At 40.1% G+C, this 21,159-nt stretch overlaps 4 protein-coding genes across 5 annotated transcripts in view; 2 read left to right on the top strand and 2 right to left on the bottom strand.

Moving 5' to 3' along the window:
- LOC118732992 overlaps positions 1-18,564 on the top strand; it is a 97,232-nt gene extending 78,668 nt beyond the window's left edge. The window contains exons 2-6 of the mRNA XM_036462136.1: positions 1,706-2,908; positions 2,979-3,100; positions 17,340-17,457; positions 17,523-17,642; positions 17,789-18,564. Coding sequence (XP_036318029.1) covers positions 1,850-2,908; positions 2,979-3,100; positions 17,340-17,457; positions 17,523-17,642; positions 17,789-18,277 — 1,908 coding nt within the window. The 5' untranslated portion in view covers positions 1,706-1,849 and the 3' untranslated portion in view covers positions 18,278-18,564. The remainder of the gene's footprint in view (positions 1-1,705; positions 2,909-2,978; positions 3,101-17,339; positions 17,458-17,522; positions 17,643-17,788) is intronic.
- Positions 4,548-9,531, top strand: LOC118732988 (ribosomal protein S6 kinase 2 beta). The gene is made up of 2 exons (XM_036462132.1): positions 4,548-6,920; positions 6,994-9,531. The coding sequence occupies exons 1-2, from the start codon at positions 4,925-4,927 to the stop codon at positions 7,614-7,616; spliced, it is 2,619 nt and encodes an 872-aa protein (XP_036318025.1). The 5' UTR covers positions 4,548-4,924; the 3' UTR covers positions 7,617-9,531.
- LOC118732990 (protein phosphatase 1H-like) lies at positions 12,553-16,483 on the bottom strand. Of its 2 annotated transcripts, none has more exons than XM_036462134.1 (5): positions 15,373-16,483; positions 14,397-15,132; positions 14,166-14,334; positions 13,410-14,081; positions 12,553-13,192 (listed from the first exon to the last, which is right to left on the bottom strand). In XM_036462134.1, exons 1-5 carry the CDS (start codon positions 15,723-15,725, stop codon positions 13,095-13,097), a joined length of 2,028 nt encoding a protein of 675 aa, XP_036318027.1. In that variant the 5' UTR covers positions 15,726-16,483; the 3' UTR covers positions 12,553-13,094. The 2 variants fall into 2 exon arrangements, with proteins under 2 accessions (XP_036318027.1, XP_036318028.1); XM_036462135.1 differs by having other exon boundaries at positions 13,168-13,355; positions 15,373-16,482.
- Positions 18,565-18,628: 64 nt separating the features above from the next.
- Positions 18,629-20,245, bottom strand: LOC118734425 (clusterin-associated protein 1). The gene is made up of 3 exons (XM_036464147.1): positions 20,224-20,245; positions 18,793-20,169; positions 18,629-18,738 (listed from the first exon to the last, which is right to left on the bottom strand). The coding sequence occupies exons 1-3, from the start codon at positions 20,243-20,245 to the stop codon at positions 18,629-18,631; spliced, it is 1,509 nt and encodes a 502-aa protein (XP_036320040.1).
- Between the last annotated feature and the right edge of the window lie 914 nt (positions 20,246-21,159).

Raw genomic sequence — 21,159 nt, 5'->3', positions numbered from 1 at the left:
AGTGGCAATTTTGCTCTTAGTGGCAAATTAGTTTCGCCATTGTGACTATGTATATTTAAATTGGATTTTTTTCAGTTTCGGCTCGCCTTGAGCACGGCTGCGTTTAATTTGCTACACCAGTTTATTTATAATTTGTGTGTTTGAAATGATCTACAAGTGTGGTATTTTGCACTGATTGTATGTCTGTATGGAATAAAACTTGTTTTTCATAATAACTCAGCTATTTTTTGATAAATGATCTTCCAAAGTTGATATGGTAAGGAAATTAATGGGTGTCGTTTGGTATGAGCTTCTATAAAAAAGTATTGAATTGAAAGTATGTATATAAATCGATAAAATCTACTGATTGCGTAAGCAGAATGAAATTTTTAAACAAAAGTGAACAGGATATCGAAAATTTGTGGCAGCAACGACTCATAGAAATTTGTATTTCCCATCTCTGTTCATGGGACTCGATTCTGCACGATTTTGGCATAGCTTTAGAACTTTCCGAAAGTTACTCGCTTTTTTGTAAATTTTTGGCCTTTTTCCCTGTCGCGATGATGAGCCGTTCTTGGATTATTTTTTTCGCTGTGCTGAGGCTGCAGATAGATAAATATCTTCACAACATTTCTTCTAAATATAAATCCCTCAGAAAGTTTAGTAGCGCTTTCAGGTGTAAAGATTCAGTGTGCTCAAGCTCTTAGAGCAGACGGAGTAACATTCGATGACGATAAGTATTCTTGTCTCACTAGTTTATTCGCATAACAGACAAAGATCAGTTTAGTATATCCCGTAATGGCACATATGGCTTGCTAGTTTGTAGTGTACTGTCAGGAAACCTGTTAGCATTGGGAGCTCCTTTGGAAGGCTGAGTACATGTTCAAGTCTCTTTCTGTTATATGTTCCTAAGAAACTCTTTGCCTATCGCAATCTTACTGAGTTTAGTCAATTAGGATTCTTCAATACGTTGATCTTCATTCTGTTTATTTATTTAGTCTAAACAGTACAAGCTTCCACGCACACAGATAGATGGCATAAACTTCGCATGAAACTCTGCCATATATTTCCCCATAGCAACATACATTCCGGCTCTGGGTCCGAAAACACCTACCGCTATTCCTTCTGGAGTTGTCAAGCCGTCTGGGTACAAATTCAAGATGCCTCCGTGGAGTAATCTCTCGAAGGAATATTAGTTCCCGGATGCTTCGTTTCATAATACTATTTTAAACCACATGCGGAAAAGGATGCAGGGGTGTTGCCTTCAGACTGTTCGACCTTATGTGGTTGTGGTGCAAATTCGCGAGATGTTCAAGAATTTCACTTCAATTCGGTTGGCGCTTTACGCTCGTCTACGGGGATGCCAAAATCTCTCTCCCAACACAAAGCCAACACTGAGTTTTCGCAACCTTGCGTCGTCCATTAAAAATTATGCACTTCTCATGAATACCGAATAAAAAATATGTTAACTAAAACACTAACTTAATTTAAAGAAATTTTAATGAATACTTGATTATAGATCAGTCTTTGAAGAGAAGAAACCTTGAGAGTGATCACTAGTCATAATTACAAAAAAAATACAGCTGCACAAATAAAGTTTAAATTTCAATTCCTAATTCCGATCAAATACCGTGCGGAAAATATAAATTTCGCAAAACAAAAATGCCCACAAGCTATCGTTTATAATCAATTTAATAATTAATTTTTTTTTTCGAATTCCTTGCAGTCGCCAGTGGCATTCCGCTACCGCAATCGGCAGCATAAGTACCGCACGGTCGAATTCCACCGGAAACAGCATAAATGAGTAATTAACGTAAGGCGAACCAGCTAGCGCCAGCAACAACAACTCATAAAAACGCACCACAACAACATGGAAGGCATGAATGTTGGCAATTTCAATGGTATTTCCACTAGCAATCACAACAATAGCAGCGCAAACATGAACAACAACAACAACAACAACAACAACAACAACAACAGCAATAACGTTAACACCAACACCAACAGCGACATGATTCGGCAATCAGAGTCACCAGCACGCACAATCGATTCGCACGACTCCACTATCGATAGCATGGATACGATTGTGGATCGCAGCATCAATCGCGAGGAGCTCATGCAGGCAGCCATTGAGCAGAGCATGAACACGACAAATGACCAACACGATAGTCTCACCAATTCACAAAAATCTATTTTACAACAAACAAGCAGCGGCTGTAGTGATACAGAAGAGCATCGCCAGCGATTGGGAAAACAAAAGCAACAGCAAACGCAACAACAAGTGCAACAATTGCACGCAGATGCACAAAGCCACATCTACTCAAGTCCTGTTTATGATCAAAAACCACCACTGAAATTAACAGCCGCCACTATGATCGCTTCCGTCACAGCTAACAACAGCCGTAACAGCAATGGCAATGGCGATGGCGATCACACAAAGAAATCGAAACTGATGACACACGAAGAGTTCCAACAACAGCTACAGGCAACAATGGCTGCGCGTGCCAACACACTTGATTCGCGTATAAGCAAGAAACAGCGTTTTCCACCGGAATTGATTAAAATCAAAGATGGCGACGGCAGCTCATCGAACTCGGCGAAATATCAAAGACGTGCCAAATCCAGCGCCGACTGTTGTTCAGCCTTTCCATGGCAAATCGTTTTGGGCACTTTGCAGTTAATGTTGGCCATTACGCTGGTGGCGCTGGGTTCATTGCTGATTGTGCGCGAAGCAGCGCTTTCTACGGCGGGCTGTGGTATTTGGACGGGCTTGGTGGCCGCCATTACGGGTTCGCTGGGTGTGGTTAGCATAAGAAAGACCCAGACTGCTTTCCTGGCGTTGAGTTTGGTGTGCATAGCGACCAGTACACTGGCGTTGGCCGTTTCGGGCGTGGGCCTCTCCAGGGATGTGAATCGCTTGGAGGAAAAGGTGAGGCAAAAGTTTTTTTAACAGCCACTTAATGCCTACATTAATTAAAAAACATTATTTCCTCCATTAGTTTGACCTGTTGAATGCAAACAGTGAAGTGTCAGCTGCTTCCGGTTTAATATTAACGTTGTTTTTACACTTCGTGGTTAGTATTATATCCGTTTATCGGTGCGCTTTGCAGATATGTTCAAGGTAAGTGGAAATGTTATTAATAACAAAGTTATATTACCCTTCTGAACAAGTGCACTAGGGTATAAAAATAATGAACAGTTAACAAATTAAATTAAACGCTATATTTACACAAATTTCACATCCGGTCTGTCTAACTCCACGTCTCCACCTTTCACTAAATGTGTCTTAACATCTGTCAAATTTCTGTTTAAACCTCTTCCTGTTTTCTCATGTGGACAACTCGCTGTCTTAAAGCTTAAACAGACCTTAGCGTTGATCCGGATTATCTCGGACTTAATCCGGATCAGCTGCTGTTAATTTCCGAGTTGATCAGGATCAACGCTGCCGTCTGTTTATGCTTTTAACATATCAGTTTCAAATGACATCAAGCCAATCAGATCGATCTGCACCCAATAGTTGCCTTCCAGATGCTTCACGATTTGCAGGTTTTTACAGGAAGCCGTTCCAGGTGACCACCTTCCATATGGCAGCTGCTCCTGCAAATTATGTAAAACCCAGTGAACCTGTGAAGCATCTGGAACGCAACTAATGGTAATGGCGTGGTAAAATGAAAATTGAGTTTTCAAACTCCGAAATGACAGCTGATGTGAAGACAGCCGCTACAACAACAACAACAACAGCGATTGTAAGAAATTCTGCAAGACAGATATGGTTTAACAGTGGAAATTCACGCTCCCACCTGGCATTTCTATCATAACATAGCTTTTTTAACAGTATCTGTAGAGTGTGGAGACGTGAGGTAATATTTCTCCAGCAAAGAAAAAATCTATTACTATATGCAGAGTTGCCATCTTTGTTTTTTAAATGTCCAACACAGTCGACCCCTTGTTTTTATCAATTTGAGTAAGCTAATTGAAAAGCTTAAAGTAAAATACACAACGTTCATTGTGTCACCTTCACCATCCCCGTCTGTTGTCAAAAAAGTTGAACCGGTATATTTGTATGAAGTAAGTTACATGCACAATGCTAATGGAAACAGTACCGCACAAATTAGCTCAACTTCCAACTTTGCTATAGGTATGCTTCAAGTGACAACTATTCTGTATTGTTTACATTTGAAATACATTTTTCCAGTTTGTGAAAATGTTTGACGGTAACGCAATGGACATTGGGCAGGTTCAGAAGGCGCAGCAGTTGAGCACAACCGTTGCTAAAAAAAATCAGTAATCGTTATTCGTCTTTTGAGCGGCTTGATAAATTAGTTGTCAAATTCAACTGTCAAAGGCAAACACAACATGTTTTCTCAAATGATCAGAAAAATATTTCGATCATCTAACAGCAGAAAAGAAGTCCGTTTTTTAAAAGCATCTGAATGAATACATCCATCGTTATATCCACCACTACTTTATAATTTCTCAATCGTTTTACTCGTTTCTTAACACGTGGCATCACTTTGCTTAACGAACTGTCAAATGTTGACAAGTCAGTGCAAATTGGACAATAAGCTGGCAGCAGCAGCAGTGAAGTGAAAATTTTATTTATTGCCTTCAATTTAGCAAAAATTGTTGGAAAATATGGAAAACCAGTGTAAAATGTTGTGTATATTATGAGTTGTCGCGTCCCTGTGCTCCGTGTACATCTACGTAAATGTTATAAATAAGTGATTGTGTACAAATAAACAAAACTACGTGTGAAAATCTCGCCCACGCCTTCCTTTCGCTTACCACATTCACAATTTCCAATCGCGTTTTCCGTGACAGCCATAAACGCAGTGAAAGCTGTTAAAAAATTTCAAGTTTCTGTGAAAATCATCGCATATTTAATTGGATCACGGCGACATCAATAACGCCCACGTCAACGGAGGTCATCAGCGTCACCGGCGCAATGCCACTGGCCGATTTGAATAAAGATTTGCGCCAGCAACAGCAGCTGGGCGTGGGCATTGCCGTCGGTAACAATGCTCACCTAGACCATGCTAATGGCACTTTGGGCCAACAGCAGCTGCGTCAGCGCATGCAGATCACATCGTCCGGATGCAGTAGTCTGGCCGTGACACCTATGGAGCATACGCCCACCGACGAAGAAAGTGGTGCCGTGACCACTGTGACGTCATCTCAGCGCAGACAGCAGGCTCAGCATCAGCAGCAACAACATTTGCAACAGGTGCAGCAAACGGCACTGCAAGCAGCATTGGAGCACCACCACATCAGTTCGGTTACGGCAGATACTACCGAGCTGATGGATTTAAGTGATTCTGAAGGCTACGCACCAGCGGCAGGCGATGCAGAGTTACGTGAAAATGAGTTTGAATTGCGCGAAGTAGTGAAGGAAGGTCATGAAAAAGCCGACCCTTCGCAATTCGAATTGCTGCGCGTGCTGGGCGAGGGCAGCTTCGGTAAGGTGTTTTTAGTACGCAAGGTTGTTGGCAAGGATGCAGGCACGCTATACGCCATGAAAGTACTGAAAAAAGCCACTTTGAAGGTCAAGGACCGTGTGCGTAGTACAAACGAGCGTAAAATACTAGCCGACGTGGGTCATGCGTTCATCGTAAAATTGCACTACGCCTTCCAAACGCCCGGCAAATTGTATTTGATATTGGATTTTCTTCGCGGTGGTGATCTTTTCACACGGCTATCCAAAGAAGTAATGTTCACGGAAGAGGATGTTAAGTTTTACCTAGCTGAGTTGGCACTGGCTTTAAATCATTTGCATTCACTTGGTATTATCTATCGCGACTTAAAGCCGGAGAACATTTTACTAGACGAACATGGCCATATCGCGCTGACGGATTTTGGACTATCGAAACAACCACTAGACGGATCGAAGACATACAGTTTTTGCGGCACAGTAGAGTATATGGCACCGGAAATAGTGAACCGAAAAGGACACGACTTTGCAGCTGATTGGTGGTCTTTTGGTGTACTGATGTATGAAATGTTAACAGGTAACTTGCCATTCCACGGGCAAACACGCCAAGAAACCATGAACCAAATACTGCGTTCCAAATTGGGCATGCCCGAGAACCTCTCGCCTGAAGCACAATCATTGCTTCGTGCACTTTTCAAGCGCAATCCCCAAAATCGACTAGGTGCAGGTCCCAATGGTATACTGGATATCAAAGCGCATTGTTTCTTTGCCACAATCGACTGGTTGGGGCTGGAACGGAAAGAAGTGCGCCCACCATTTATACCGGCGGTGTCGCGTGACGACGCTTTCTACTTTGATGTGGAGTATACATCAAAGTCTCCACGAGACTCTCCCGGTGGTCCTATTTCCGCATCGGCTCATGAAATCTTTCGGGGCTTTAGTTTTGTCGCGCCTGTGCTACTAGATCAAACATCCAACAGTTCGAGTCCTTTATCCCCATTCGTGCCCAACGCACATCCCCAGCTGCGCAGTTTGCCAGGAGTGCTGCCTGGCAACTTCCATTCCGAATATAATCTGCTTCAGGAGCTAGGGCGCGGCACCTTTTCTGTTTGCCGTTTGTGTGAACATCGCTCAACGAAGAAGCATTTCGCCGTGAAGATTATAGAAAAAGCGGCAGCGGCCGCGTCATCCAGCTCGGCGGACTGTTGGGAAGAGGTCGAGATAATGTTGCGCTATGGCAATCACCCCAACATTGTCACATTGTTTTCTGTGTATGAGGACGCAACTTCAGCGTATCTGGTTATGGAATTGTTGAAGGGCGGCGAGCTGCTCGATCGCATACTAGCGGTGGGACAAATGTGCGAGAGTGAGGCGAGTGCGGTGCTGAGGACGGTCGTTTCGGCAGTGGCGTACTTGCATGAGCATGGCGTAGTGCATCGTGACCTTAAACCATCTAACATGATATACGCGAGCATGCGACAGACGCCGGAGACGCTAAAGCTATGTGACCTGGGTAAGTAACAAATCAAAATTTATGAAAGCAATCAAACTAACTAATTAACTGACGGCAAAATAATCGTGTTTAGGATTCGCAAAACAGCTACGCGCAGACAACGGGCTGTTGATGACACCTTGCTACACGGCCAATTTTGTGGCGCCGGAGGTGCTGAAGCGCCAAGGCTATGACCTGGCCTGTGACATATGGTCACTGGGCGTGCTGCTTTATATTATGCTCTCTGGCCGTACACCATTCGCTTCAACACCAAACGACTCGCCGGAGGTGATACTAAAACGAATCGGTTCCGGCCATGTGGATTTCACATCGAGTCGCTGGGCAATGACCGGCAGCGAAGTGAAAGATTTACTGCGTCAGATGCTGCACATCGTACCAGAAAATAGACCGACGGCAGCGCAAATACTGCAGCACCCTTGGCTGCGTGAACAGTCGGCGGGTTCAGTGCGCCTAACGGAATACGCGATAATACCCGCACAAATGTCAGGCGCTGGTGTCAATGCCATAGGCGAAGGCGGCGCGGGGTTCGCGCAACCCAATGCCAACTCGGTACGCGAAGCGACGGCGGCGTTGCGCGGTGCCGTCGATGCGACTTTTCGCGCGATTGCAATACCACAAGCGGCAAATGTGGGCCCAGTAGAAATGTCGAAACTGGCGAAACGACGTGCCAAAGACAAAGCCAACTTGCACTCGTAAATTTTGTCGGTGAAATTTAATTGAATCATTGGCGATTATATGAAAGCCGTTTTGTATGCTCGCCGAAAATTTGTTCAAAGGCTGTTGATGTGTGTGTGTGTGGTAGAGCACATAGCCACCATTATTCCACGGCATAAATTGTTTGCGTGTTTATTAATAAAAACACGTACATATACATACCTAGAAATAGGGACGCGAGAAGAAAGAGATACAAATTATATTTTTAGGCATTTTGTCGGCTTCCTATGCGCGACTTCCATAGGGTACACACAACGCGCATCCCTTAGGGGAAGGAGTAGCAAGCCTTGTGCGTGTCTGTAGCTGGGAATAGTGATTTTGTGAACAAGTTAAGTATTTATTTTTTTGACTAATAATTGTTGTTAGTAATACAAAAACGATTTTATTAAATTATTGACAAAGAAAAAAAACAAAACAAAAGATAATTTTTTGCAAAACTCTACTTACTCGTAAATAATGGCCAAAGTAAAAATGCTTAACAGAGAAGGATAACAATGAAATATATTTAATAACAACAAAAAACGTGTTGTACACTGGTACTCGCAGCGTAGGCTGTTTTAAGATTCTAAAGAAAATATTTCTAAAACGATTTCAACCACGTTTAGTGTTCGTAGCAGACAGTCTAAAATTAAAGTTACTACAATTCAGCAAAAGTAAATACCTTCGCTAAATCCAATTCCACAGGACTTTCAAACAAATTTGCCAAATTTAACGTAACTCCAATAGCACTTGTATTTGAAATCAAAAATTATGCACGAATATACATACAAGTGAATTTTAATGAATAATTAACACACACAAAAAAAAAACAATAACCAATGTATTGTATTAAAGTTAGTGAATACATACCGCAATGTAAAGTAAAAAAATTCCATGCTTAATTCTAATGAAATACAAGATTGTGATTTGCCTTTGAAAATAAGTATACAAACTTTGCGAACGTGTATATGTATATAAATGTATGTATTTAAGTACACACTTATGTACATATAAACGGCACTAAAAAAAAATGCGGAAAAATTGTTTGGAAAAAGTTAATTATGTACATACATAGGATTTACATATTTATATGAAAGAGTGTAAATAGGAGTTAGCGATGATTGATAAACAAAGTGTAGTGCAGTGAGTGTAGGACTACTTTTCAGCAAATTTAAAATGCTACTATGGGTAAACAAAAACTTTACGCATTCACGGCTTCTCCGTTGTTAAAATCATCTTTTCAACAGGCAAGAAAGCCTCACTGATCGTTAAAATATTTATATCAGTGCGTAAATTAAAATTTCGACGTTTTGTAACTCGGCTGTAGATTCGTATATACATACGTATATGTTGTATTTACATTACCGCTTCTAATTACATAATCTAAACGCATACATGCATAAGTAAATTTTAAGTAAATGGTAAAATAAATAGTAAGTAAGCGATTAATTTAAAGCTAAAAATAGTTGATAAAGAAATAACACTAAAAATATTTATAAAATGTATGTTATACTAAACCATATAAGGATATGTAATTTATTCACCAGATAATGCAAACCACAAGTACATACATACATACATATGTATAGCCAAGCATACAAGCTTATGCACATACAATTTATGGTATATATACAGACACGTACACATATTACTATTTAACAAATGTATATACATATATTTAGAGAGAATTTATATAAATACCTAACCCTTATACATTACCTACAAACATATTTATCTATGAAAAATGATTACGTAAAAGCTGCATAAGTCATATACTGCAATTACTATATATTTGTCGAACATCGTAAAGTTGCGTTATGTGGCCGTCTTTTAGGCTTTACACTTTGCATGTTATATAAAATTATATATGTATATAGAAAAGAAAAAGAAATTGTTGCAGTACTTGGGAAAACATACATACATATTTTTGAAAAGAAAGTGCAAATGTTGGTTAGGAAACATACATATATGGTATGTATGTACATCTATCTGATGTTGAAAGTTCATACATACGTATTTGTGTGCATAGTTTTTGAACTAAATCCTTTGAATTTTAAAATACAGAATGTGCAGTTAAAATTTATGAGAACCGCAAAGTCAGTGCCATGCTAAAGCATGAATCACCCACAACCACGGTTGATGAGGGCAAAGATGCATACATAAAGACATACAATATCACAAAAAAAAACTGGTCTATAGGTATTCTCACGGCATGTAGAACCATTGCTTAACAAGCTTACAAACATTCATGACTAATTTTAGCCATAGAAATTGGCCTCAGTTAAAAAGCATTTTATTCGAAAACGCTTTTTCATCTTCCACATTTTTATTCTACATATTTAAATCTCTTTGATGCCGCACTACTATCTGCCACCAAATTAATACCTTTCAAACAAAATAAATTACTTTCCGCGCAGATTAAAAAAAAATAAAACAAAATTGCCTTCTGAAAAAAAACAAGAAGATTTAAAAGCTTTTCCTGGCACTGATAAGACAATTGCTTTGTCTGCTACACTGGCTGTCAACTATAACAAACGCAACTTATGCGCACAAATATTACAAAAACAAATAATAATAATAATAAAACAAACTAGACGCTAATTATCACTATTTTCTGCTCGCTGCTGACTAGCATTCGTCATATTGGTGCCAAGTTAAGCAACAAACAAACATAAATACATAATTATGTATATGTACACCACAAAAATGTTAAGAGTGAAAATTTGTCAAAGAAATTGCTTCCATGCAAAAACGAACAAAAGCGAATTTCCATTGCGGCAAATGTGGTTTTTGCGTTTTTTTTATCTAACAGTGAAGTTAGAAAAATTTTGAAAAAAAAAACTTATTCAAACCCACTAAGTTGTCAATTTACATTGCAATTATTGTGCAAATATTTTTATTCACCTACTCGTATATTTTATGACATTTTACAACTATACTAATTTTAATTGTTAGCATTTTACCTAAAAATGTATTATATTCAAAATTTTAATATTCTGTGTGTGTCATTTTAAATAATGCATTTTACTCTACATACTTATATATATATATTGTATTTATAAGCATTTATGTCATTTAACATACATATATGTATGTATGTGCATACATACATTCATATGTATTTATGTCAATTGCCATTGTATACTAATTTAGTTAATTTGTTCCGAACTGTGAAATGTATTGTATTGATTAACACATTCAGCGATAGAAAAAAAGTTATTCGTTTGCATTTAGTTTTTAAAATATTAGCAAATTCTACAAACAAACAGCTGCCTCCTGCAAGCGCAAGAGTTTTTGCGAAATTTTCTGGCATTGCCGCGCATTTCATTTTACATACATACATATGTATTAAAAAATATAAAATTGAAAAAAAAGAAAATGCTATGCATCAGTGAATGAAAAGTTGTGTATTTTCCCGCATAAAATATTCCAGATTTATTATAATTCAATATACTTAAAACAGAAAAAGATAAGTAATTAAAAATATTTAAATTTATAAATGCATTGCATGTTTTAATTTTATTTAACAGTAATTAATTATCAATTGAATAAAGTTGATATCTTGTAAAATTATAAACCAGTTTTTCCTTTAATTGTGTAGGTGCAATGTGCAATGTCTTGTTGAGCCTATGCCGCTGAGTAGATTATTTAAAATGTTTTTTTTTTTTAATATTTTCCTTCTTACACAGATAACGAACAAATTGCTGTGCTATCAGCTCATAAAGATAAGACATTATCACCACCTCTTTTGACACACACTGACGCTGATTTCCTCTTAGCGCTAGTAAAAAAAAAGCTCCAGATAATGGCTTGAGGGCAGGAAATTGTTTATTACCTATGACAATCGGTCACATCCCAACGCTCAATCTCGCGTGTAATTAGTAACCGGTTACCAGAAACCACTTAAATTTCCTATTTTTTATCTAGAATATTTTTTTTAATTCTCGAGTATGCAGTTTTATATTATAGCCCATTCATTTCAGTACAAAGAAGTGCAAGTTTCAAGCCGCTAAAAATTACCGTTGGTTTTTAGAACTTTTTGCCGAGGGTGCTGAGCATTTTCTTCCATATAACGCATCAACAAAATTAATTTTTATATGGAAGAAAATTCTTACCACCCTCGGCAAAAAAATTAAAAAAAAACAACGGTAATCTTTAGCGTTTTCAACTTACACTTAACTGCACTTAAATTGATTGGGCCTCAAAACTGCATACTCGAAAAATTTCCAAAAATTCTAGATAAAAAGTTTGACGACATTTTTTTAATTTGATTAATTGTTGTGAACTTTGTGGAAAGAGAGGTATGCATTGTGACCTGCCGGATATATTGTGTCCGCTACTCATCAGAACAATTTACCACGATATTACTCAAAGTTATTTTCCTCAGACCTGAGGAAGTTAGTCTTCTAGTAAATGGTTCGATGACCTTATCAGAGAGGTTGATATTAAAATCCACATTAGCGCACCAGCTAGTCCTTCGAACATTCCTCTTACAATTATTTTGTCATCTGCAATCCTAGCAGCCATTTTCTGAAAGGATTTGTAGGAGTTCATCCACCGCTAGGCTCCGCAGGAGAGGTGGCAGGACACCTCTTTGTGGGCAGCCCTTTGTTGTACCGCCACGCAGTTTCCATCTGTTGCATCTGGCGATAGTTGGCTGTACATTTCGTTTCTTTAATGCCCATCTAATGCCTGCACGGTTTTTCTTCTGTCAAAAGCATTTTGAATCTCTGTGGAGAACAGGCAACTGATCTCGGCAAAAAAGAAGGTAGATTGTATCATATATTCAAAGCAATATGCTTTGCTTAAAGTACATACTTGTCTGATTGTACCCCTAGCAAAAGATTGTCATTCTACTACAAATGCTTCCATTCTATACATTAGTAAAAATTTCTGGTGTTACTCGTGATTACTTTCGAAGGATAAATTAGTATCCAAAATTGTTTGCAAAAAAAAATTTTATTTTATTTTCGAAAATAATGAATTATTACATTTTCATTTGAACAATAATAAAGTTTCTATTCATTTGTTTTTATCCTGCAAATTTTTATATTTTTTGCGCACATTCAAGTGTTAATTTCACTTTTATTAATTACTTTTATATCCGCTCAGTACAAATTTTCGCATTCGTTTGGAAATGGTATGTGGCTAGGGTCAGTGTTTGGTCACCTTGATTGAATGCGGCCATAAGTTACAAAGTATACGTAAATAAAATAAATTAGTATATGCTTATATCGAATATTTATAATTTATTTATTTCTGGTAATGATTTAAGAAATTTCCCTCGAAAAAACTCACTTCCGCAACACAGCGCAACTTTCACTACACGTCAACATTTTTCAAGTTCCCTCTTTTTCTATTTCCTTACATTGAATATTATTTAAGTGCGTTTGTTTTTACTAGTTAAATTTATTTACTACGTACTAATTGTTGAATTTAGTATAAAATTTGTACGCTAAACAAGCGTACGCTTTTGATTCTTCAACGTTTATCTTTGCGATTACGATTGCGATGATGTTGTTGTTGGTGCTGTGGTTGCTTCTGTTTGTTTGCATTCTCCGGCACGGTCGCAGACGTTCCTGTAATAGTAGAGAGAGGGCGTGAAACAGATTGAGAGATTGATTATGTCATCGCAGAGTGTCGTTCGTCTTTTTCTTGTTAGAAACTATCTTTAGCAACTTGCAATGAAATATTTGAGCCTGTTCAGCGCATCAGCGAGCGCAACTTGCACTTAAACAACGCCTTTAAAAGACAGAGTTGGTTGAGTTTACTCCATTGAGAAAATATTTCACCCACCTGTTTTATCTTTTCTATCATATTCTGCACTTTCAGTAGCATCCAGGGCAGATATAGCGGCTGCCAGCTCGTTTTCAATTAACTCCTTTACATCTTTTTCGACTGCTATCTCCTCATTATTACTTGTTGTTGTTGGTGTAGTAATGTTCGCCAACTGCGCTCGTTCGTCACTTACGTTCTCTTCCATCTCGACGTCAGCTTGTGCCTTTTGTCTATTTACTTCTACAACTACTTCTTCCTCCTCATCCTCTTCGTGTTCTGCTTCAACTTGTGCCTTTGTGACGCCATTAACCAATAACGTTTCATCCTCGCACGCCTCGGTAGCACTAGGTGTCACTTTGGCCCGCCGCTCCTGTAGCACTTGGGCACACTTCTTCTCCCATTCAACGTGTTCTTTATAATACTGATACACTGGTATCACAATCACTGAGATATCATCCACTGTGGCAGCAGCTTTGCTATCGGCCAGGCGCCAATGACCGGAATCGTTTATTTTACCACGCGCTCGCGCCACCAACTCTTGTGCCACCATTGTGTAACGGTGCTTTTCTGTGGGGTATTTGGCGAGTGTTTGGAAAACGGTGCGCGCTACAGCTTCATTCTCAGATACGTCCCATAGCCCGTCGGTGGCCATAACCAGAATGCCATAATCACCATCCTCATTATTCTCATCTAAATCAAAAGAACAACAAAGCTTTGTAGAATTTTTCTTTTCGTGTACATACATATGTATGTATGTATCTTCTTGGCACTTACCTGGAATGCTGACGATTTTGGAAAGATCGCGTATAACCACTTCAGGATGTGGCGTGAGAAACGGTTTTATTTGTGTGCCTGTGTTGATGGCCAAGAGATCATGATCTCCAAAGCCGCGTGTAACACCCAATGTTCCCAGCAATCGACTACGCTTTCCTTCTCCCGTCACCTTTAAATTAAGACAAAGCAGTTAACAAAGAACATAACATTCGTTCAACCGTAAATACTCACCACCGGCATGCGTAAATCTTCGCGCGTCAACGTTTTATAAGTCCAACCTTTCATTGTACCCTGGCGGCAAAGGATGCGTTGGCCCAAATCCTTCATATGGGGTCGCTTGGCATATTCCATTGCGGCGTACTGTTTCTCCATCAAATGTGGTTTCAAGCGTGCTACAGTAAGTAGTCGATGTCGTTCCGTCTCCGGAGTGTGGTCAAATGAGAAAGGCACAGCAAATATTTCCTGTGTATCTGCATTATTTTCGGCGCTATTCACTGCTACTATGCTTGCAGCTGATTTGTGTTTTTCATCAAGCGCGGATGCACTTTTACGTTGACACAATACTGCACGACTGTCACCAGCGTTTGCCACAAACAGCTTACCATTGATGAACAACGCAACGCAAGCGGTACAGCCGCCAGCATCTCGATATCTATCGCGATCCTGTGCAATCAACGCATCCATATTGAAGAAAGCGCTCTCCAGTGCGCCAATGATGAGCTCATCCTTGTAAACGCGTCTATGAAATTGACTGGGGTGCGGAAAGCCACTATCTGCCTTTGCATTTGCCATTTCCTCTTCGCGAGGAAGCAGTAGTTCAATGCAGTCCACCAATTTTTCATGCAAAATGTGGTGGAATTGATGCGAAGCAGCTAGAGCGGCACCATAACCAGCGTGTCCATCAAAAATGCCATAGTATGTGTATGGTAAATCGGGATGGCAATGTGTTGGGTCGGAAAGTACTTGCCTATTGATATAAAAAATTAAAACTTTGTTTATTTTACAATGAAAAATGGACCAGCTTATCGGTCGATTTACTTTGGCGTTAAACTATGTATGTGTGAAAATGCAAATGTTAGCGGAATTAGGTACACAAAACAAACTGATAAGCATTAACTCAGTAACGTTTTCAGAACTATGACAATTGCGATAAGCTGATTTTGTTCTATTTTCAAGCATATACGATATGTTTGGTCTTTGTACTTGCCTGGAAAAGGCAGCCTGGTCTTCATTCCACTCCGATTTGCCGGAATTGACACACTCAGCATAGCCAGTGCCCCATGGTAGCAAATTGATGTCGCGTGGCACAATGATAGGGCGTACATTGTGATCGGCCGAGGCACGCAACTCATCGATTGTCAAAAGCTGTAGAAATGGTGGACGAGCATATGCGAATTTGTCGGGCATTTTCTGTTGATGCACCATTCGCAGCTGGTAGTTTGACGAAGGACCTCCACGATGTAGTTGGTGGCTGGGAACTGATGGCAGCGGCGGTATATCCGGGGCGATAACCGAAATAAAGCGATTCTTGATATTGGTTATGCTGAACATGTTTGACATCGCTGCGTAGGTGGCAATTGTGGGTGCAATAAATTAATTGATGGAATGTAAGCTGAGTGGAAACGTTCAATACGCCAACAGCTGTTCTGTAAATGAAGTGCACAAACACAGAGTTTGTCACACTTGAACACGTCAACTTAAGTATCTAAATTATTTGTTGAAGATCACGGGGCGATAAAATCGCGCTACTATTTTCTTTGTTGGCTGTTTTCTCGATTGCAATTTGGTAACTGCGATGTTTAAAACTTTCGTATCCCCTGAACCGCACTCCGCACCGTAAACAAACTAGTAGCTCAATGCGTGTTTTTGTTGTCGACACCTTTACATTGCTTGTGGCTTTGCCACTGTTTTGTCCACTTGTCGCTGCTCACCAGCCAACCACTGCAACGACTGCTGCTGCTGCCACCACGTCCGTTTGTTGTTTCGCTAGCGCTTGCAGAAATCAATAATCCGCTACAGATTTCTAAATCACTCTCGTGTCGGGGTACACTGCATTCAAAGAACTTTTTGTACTTTTCACCAAAGTGAATCATAAAAACCAATTTTCTTAGTAAAATATTTTGTTTTTCTGGTTTTCTATAATAAGCGATTTTCTTTCACTGCTGAAAATTCGTGACTTCTTTGTTTTTGCCTTGCCAACGTGAGACGTCAAATTGACATTAAAATGACTTTACACTGCACTACCAGCGGTAGTGGTCTGCTGTATCGACAATTTTGTTGTGATTCGGCTATTTTGCTGTCATCCTAATGGGTTTGAGACCAAACTACTGTGCTTTTTGCGGTTAAATTATTCACACAGAAATTTCGTAATGCACCTAAAATTTCTAATTATTTCTCTTATTTTTTGGTTTTTTAATTATTAATAATTATTTTTTTTTTAGTTATCAAGTATATGAATTTATTTTGACTTTTACTTTTATTATTATTTTTTTTGACGCAGCAGAAAGCAAGTAATAGATTTTTTAACTATCACAGTGACTACCCCGCAAAACATGCAACTAATCCGGAGTGAGGTCGGAATTGGGCGGATATATCTTTAATTTTGTACATCGGAAGTAGGACAATCACGCGACAGCGACTTAACGGATTTGCATGAAATTTTTCACATACATAGATAGACTGAATTGAAAATTAGTATAAATTTTTAAAAGAAGTGCCACCTGCTGCAAAGTTAAGTTAAATTAATTTGTTAAATCAAATATTACAATACAGAGGTCGATTGAAAAGAGGTCTATGAGAGATTAATTTCGAAAATATTTTTGAAGAGATTTGCCAGCTGCTTAAAAATGAAACAAAAGGCTGGCTTTAGTATAATGCGGCATCCGCAGCATACGATTGCGAATGATTCACTGGCGCCAAGCCGTTGAAGAACTTTTGGCAAATAAACCAGCAGAAATAATTTCGATATTAGCAAGTCAATATTCTTATTACGTCTCATCATTCCTAGTCGTTTAACGAAAAAAGGAGAATGCCGCATTATACTAAAGCCAGCTTCGCGACGCTACTATTCCATACGAACACAGATATATAAATAATAAAATAAATAGTTCCTGAAAGTCTGAAATAAATAATTTGTTTAACTGTATAAACATAAAAAATATGCCCTCTTTTCAGAAATGAAGCTGCTGAGCTACGCGATGTCATCATCAAAGCAAAAGCTACTGGAATTGCATTGGATCAGGAAAAAGTCGATCAATACATCAAGGCAATGTCCTTAACCGGTAGTGAGAAGGTACATTTTTTTTTTTTAATTTCTCAAGTTCTTGTAAATGTAAATAATGAGTACTAAAATTTTAGGAAAATGCTGAAAAGTTGGCTGCCATGTGGATGTACACAGCGCAGATGGGCAGCTCACGCAGTTTGCCGCAAACCGGTAGCGGTCGCCCCATTATGTTGATACCAGCTGGAAGTACAAATGTAAGTTCCAAATTAGGGAACAGGAAGGAAGAGTATTTGAGGGTTAAAAACTAAAAAAGTTTACTTAGCTCGTAACAATATTCGGAAATTTTCCAAATCTGCGGCTTTTTCTTTACTTTTTCACTTTACACATTTATCCTTTTCAGATGTTGGCTACCCCTCCTCCACCCGTACCGTCTGTACCTGCGGCAATGGTTGTTCCCGGTGTACCATATCGTCCCGGCATGACCTACACTCTGCCCTACGTACGTCCAGGTTCTGTGATTTATGCGCCAGCCGGCAGTGCACCCAGTGGCACATATCGCACACACAAGAGCAGCAAATCTGTTGGACCACCGCATAACCGTCGCCGCCGTCCGGGACCACCGCCGCCACGCGCTGGAAAAATGAGCGCCAATCGTCGACAACGTCGCAAATCCGAAGCAGATATAATTGACAACGAGGCCTTTCAATATACGGGGCTCGATCGCGATATAGCAGATAATTTTTTGGCGCGTCAAGAGCAAACCAACAGCCAGCCGGGAAGCCATGTTGACTACTCTTCTTCGTCGACGACGGCTAGTGAGACATATGGCAAGCAGCGGTCGCGCTCATCGTCCAAAACGAAAATCGTTTGCCGCGATGTGGTGATGTAGCGCAGAGCTCTTGAGTTGAGTTGAGTCGAGTCATTTGATTGTGGATTGAGTATTTTTGCGTGCGTTAATCCAAGGGACAGTTAAGCGAAATAATAAACAGACATGCATACCTAACTGTATAATATTGTAATACTCGTATGCCTTATTTGATGTTTGCTATTGTAAATAACTCTATTATACATATACTTATTATCGAGTTTATTCGATGCTGCAACTTTGCTTTCTACAAATACAACTAATCGTAGGATTGAGATATTGATATAAAAATATATACGTTAGACAACCTACATGTGTTTGTGTCTCTAAATGGTGGTCTGAGAGCGGATCGCTAATAAACTGCTTTCATTCGCTCTAAAAGTCTTCATCGCTGTGATGATCCGGCTTGCTTGCTGTCTTCGGACGCAACGGCAGTTCTCCTGTGATTTTCGAAATACTTATGTCATCCATCGAGTTTAGATCAACTAAAATTAAAAGTGATTATAATAGGAAGCATTCTTTCTCAACGCCTCACTTACAATCATCGTCGACAAAGTTGGCCAACTCGGCGTCTAAATTGCTCAGTAGACCGCTTGGTGTTTGCCCGCGCCCCATGCCCAGCAGTCCGCCCATGCCCAGGTCACTGTCCGAACTACCAAATGAGCTGTCATCCTCGTCACCCTCCCCGCCCAGTGTAGCGCGTGTACTCAGCATGCTGCCCATAGCGCCGCCACCGCGTCCATCGACGTCGCTGCCATCTTCCGCTGCAAGGCGCTCGGCTTGAGGCCGACGATTACGTCCCGTTATTGGGCGTCCATTGCGCGAAGTTGCCGTACCTGGCCGCTTACTCATCTTACGCGCCGCCTCATCCATCAATCCACTATATGATCTCCGGTTGCGCAAAATCATATCCTCATCTCGAATATCTGGAATCTCCGCATCCAGTCCGAAATTGCCACGTCGCAGCACACCACTGCCATCCAGCTCTGCTTCGCCCTCATTGTCGTCATCGTCTTCTATGAGACCCTCCGGTATGAAGGGCATTGATGATTCCTGCGGCTTCTGCAGCATTGGCGAGGCGACAGGTGTACTGCGTTTGGTGCGCGCTTCGTATTGGGCACGCAACGCATCGCGCACATGTAGACGTTGAAAATATTGTTGAAACAATTCCTGCAGCTCCTTCTCGCATTCCTCGAACTCTTGCATGTGCGCCGGTCGTATCTTCTGCAATGCCTCCAAACGCTGCTTGGTGCGCTCCAACTCGGCGCGCTTGCGTTGCAACTTTGAGCTAAGCGCGTTCATTTCTACGCGTGCATTCTCCAATTGTCCGCGACTCGATTGCAATTTCAATTGTGCGGCTGCTACAGCATTCTTAAGCGTACGCTCTGCTGATACCAACTCCATTGGACGATTGGCTTGCGCCAGGCGTGTCTCTCGGTGTAGCATTTCTTTAGCGAGCAGCTCGTGCAGTGCAGCGCCGCGCTGAGTTAGATCTGTGGAGAGCTCGCGAGCACGACGCAAATCATCCATTTTATCGCCTATGTCCACCTGGTTGAGACTGCGGTAGTTCTCCTCTTCATCCTTGTCCTCGGACGATTGTTGCGGTGTGATCAGCATGCGCGTGATCTTCTGCAACTCGGTGGCGGTGACGGCAGAAGACGCATATAACTTACGTGGATTGAGCTTTATGGCCGATTTAGTAACAAAGAACTCGGTGGCGGAGCGTATAAGTAATATGCGTTCATTCTCCGATTCTACGCTGCCGGACAGTACGGCACCTGGCTCCAGTAGACCGGCCAACCATTGGAGAACTTCGGCGACGACATGAAATGAGGCAAGACTGCCGAAATTATTGGCCAACGCCTGCAGAGGGAACACATGCGGATAGCCGAGTAGCTTGAGGTGCTCAGCGAGGTCTGCGAAATGTTAAGTGCTAGGAAATTACTATTATTTCAATAATTTTCACTTACCTCGCACATCCTTGAAGGACATATCTATGATATTGAATTATATATATTTTTTGTTAATATTATTTCAGCTAAAATATAAAATTTTTCCTGTGCAACTTTAGTAGACTTTTAACCCTGCAGCTAACAATGGTTTGTTGTGGCTTAAAAGTATTTGTTTACAACACAGCCGTCGCGTCTGTTGCTAGGATATGGTTGCTTAGAGCTTAGCGTTGTGTAGCGAGTTCAATGCAACAGGTCGGGGAAAACAAACATTTCGTATTAACCCTCAAGTATGAGCCAAAGGAATCTATCATCGTCATCAAAGACGAATTTGGAGTTTATAAAATCATTATATAAATAGGCAATCATGTTTCTTTACACCCCTTTTACGGCTAAACTGTACTTCTAAGGTATAAACAATTATATATCATTAGAAAGGTATTTTGATGCTGATGTGCAGGCAGTTTTTAAAATTTCAAATTAGTTTAAAATAGAGCGAAAAAATCAATTCAAAAGTCACACCAATACCAATGCCATACATGTACATGGTTGGGGCGGAAATGCCTCCTAAATGTATGCTTTAATATTGATGGTGAATTAAAGAAACGTGCTAAGCAGCAGTTTAGGAATAAGATGTATGTATGTATGTACATGAAAAGATTAGCCTCAAACAAGGATGAAGATAATTTTGAGTATGGAGAGGAAGAAAGGGATAAATACATAAATTAAAATAAAAGTAAAGAAACCTAAATATAAAGACAAAGAGGAAGGAAAATTTAAATACCTAACCTAATAACAAGGGTGGGGGTGAATATGTAAATGAAGAAAAGAATGGACATATTTAGATCAGGATAAAGGAAAGGATAAAGATGAAGACCAAGACGACGAAGGTGAAGATAAAGATGAAGATGAAGATGAAGATGAAGATGAAGATGAAGATGAAGATGAAGATGAAGA

The sequence above is a fragment of the Rhagoletis pomonella genome, unplaced genomic scaffold (assembly GCF_013731165.1).
Source record: "Rhagoletis pomonella isolate Grant_MI unplaced genomic scaffold, Rhpom_1.0 Rhpom_scaffold_00002, whole genome shotgun sequence".
NCBI classification, from domain to species: Eukaryota; Metazoa; Arthropoda; class Insecta; order Diptera; family Tephritidae; genus Rhagoletis; species Rhagoletis pomonella.
The sequence above is the reverse complement of the archived record's forward strand: the minus strand, read 5'-3'. Positions and strand labels throughout refer to the sequence as shown.

What these genes read in the sequence shown, in the direction of transcription:
- LOC118732990 (XM_036462134.1), bottom strand. Translation starts at nt 15,725, where the DNA reads ATGTCAAACATGTTCAGCATAACCAATATCAAGAATCGCTTTATTTCG. An exon ending in GACCAGGCTGCCTTTTCCAG is followed by an intron (nt 15,133 to 15,372) that starts GCAAGTACAAAG and finishes TTATATCAATAG; the next exon opens with GCAAGTACTTTCCGACCCAA. An exon ending in TGATAGAAAAGATAAAACAG is followed by an intron (nt 13,193 to 13,409) that starts GTGGGTGAAATA and finishes CTACTATTACAG; the next exon opens with GAACGTCTGCGACCGTGCCG.
- LOC118734425 (XM_036464147.1), bottom strand. Translation starts at nt 20,245, where the DNA reads ATGTCCTTCAAGGATGTGCGAG. An exon ending in GTCCTTCAAGGATGTGCGAG is followed by an intron (nt 20,170 to 20,223) that starts GTAAGTGAAAAT and finishes AACATTTCGCAG; the next exon opens with ACCTCGCTGAGCACCTCAAG. An exon ending in CAACTTTGTCGACGATGATT is followed by an intron (nt 18,739 to 18,792) that starts GTAAGTGAGGCG and finishes TTTTAATTTTAG; the next exon opens with TTGATCTAAACTCGATGGAT.
- LOC118732988 (XM_036462132.1), top strand. Translation starts at nt 4,925, where the DNA reads ATGCCACTGGCCGATTTGAATAAAGATTTGCGCCAGCAACAGCAGCTG. An exon ending in GCTAAAGCTATGTGACCTGG is followed by an intron (nt 6,921 to 6,993) that starts GTAAGTAACAAA and finishes AATCGTGTTTAG; the next exon opens with GATTCGCAAAACAGCTACGC.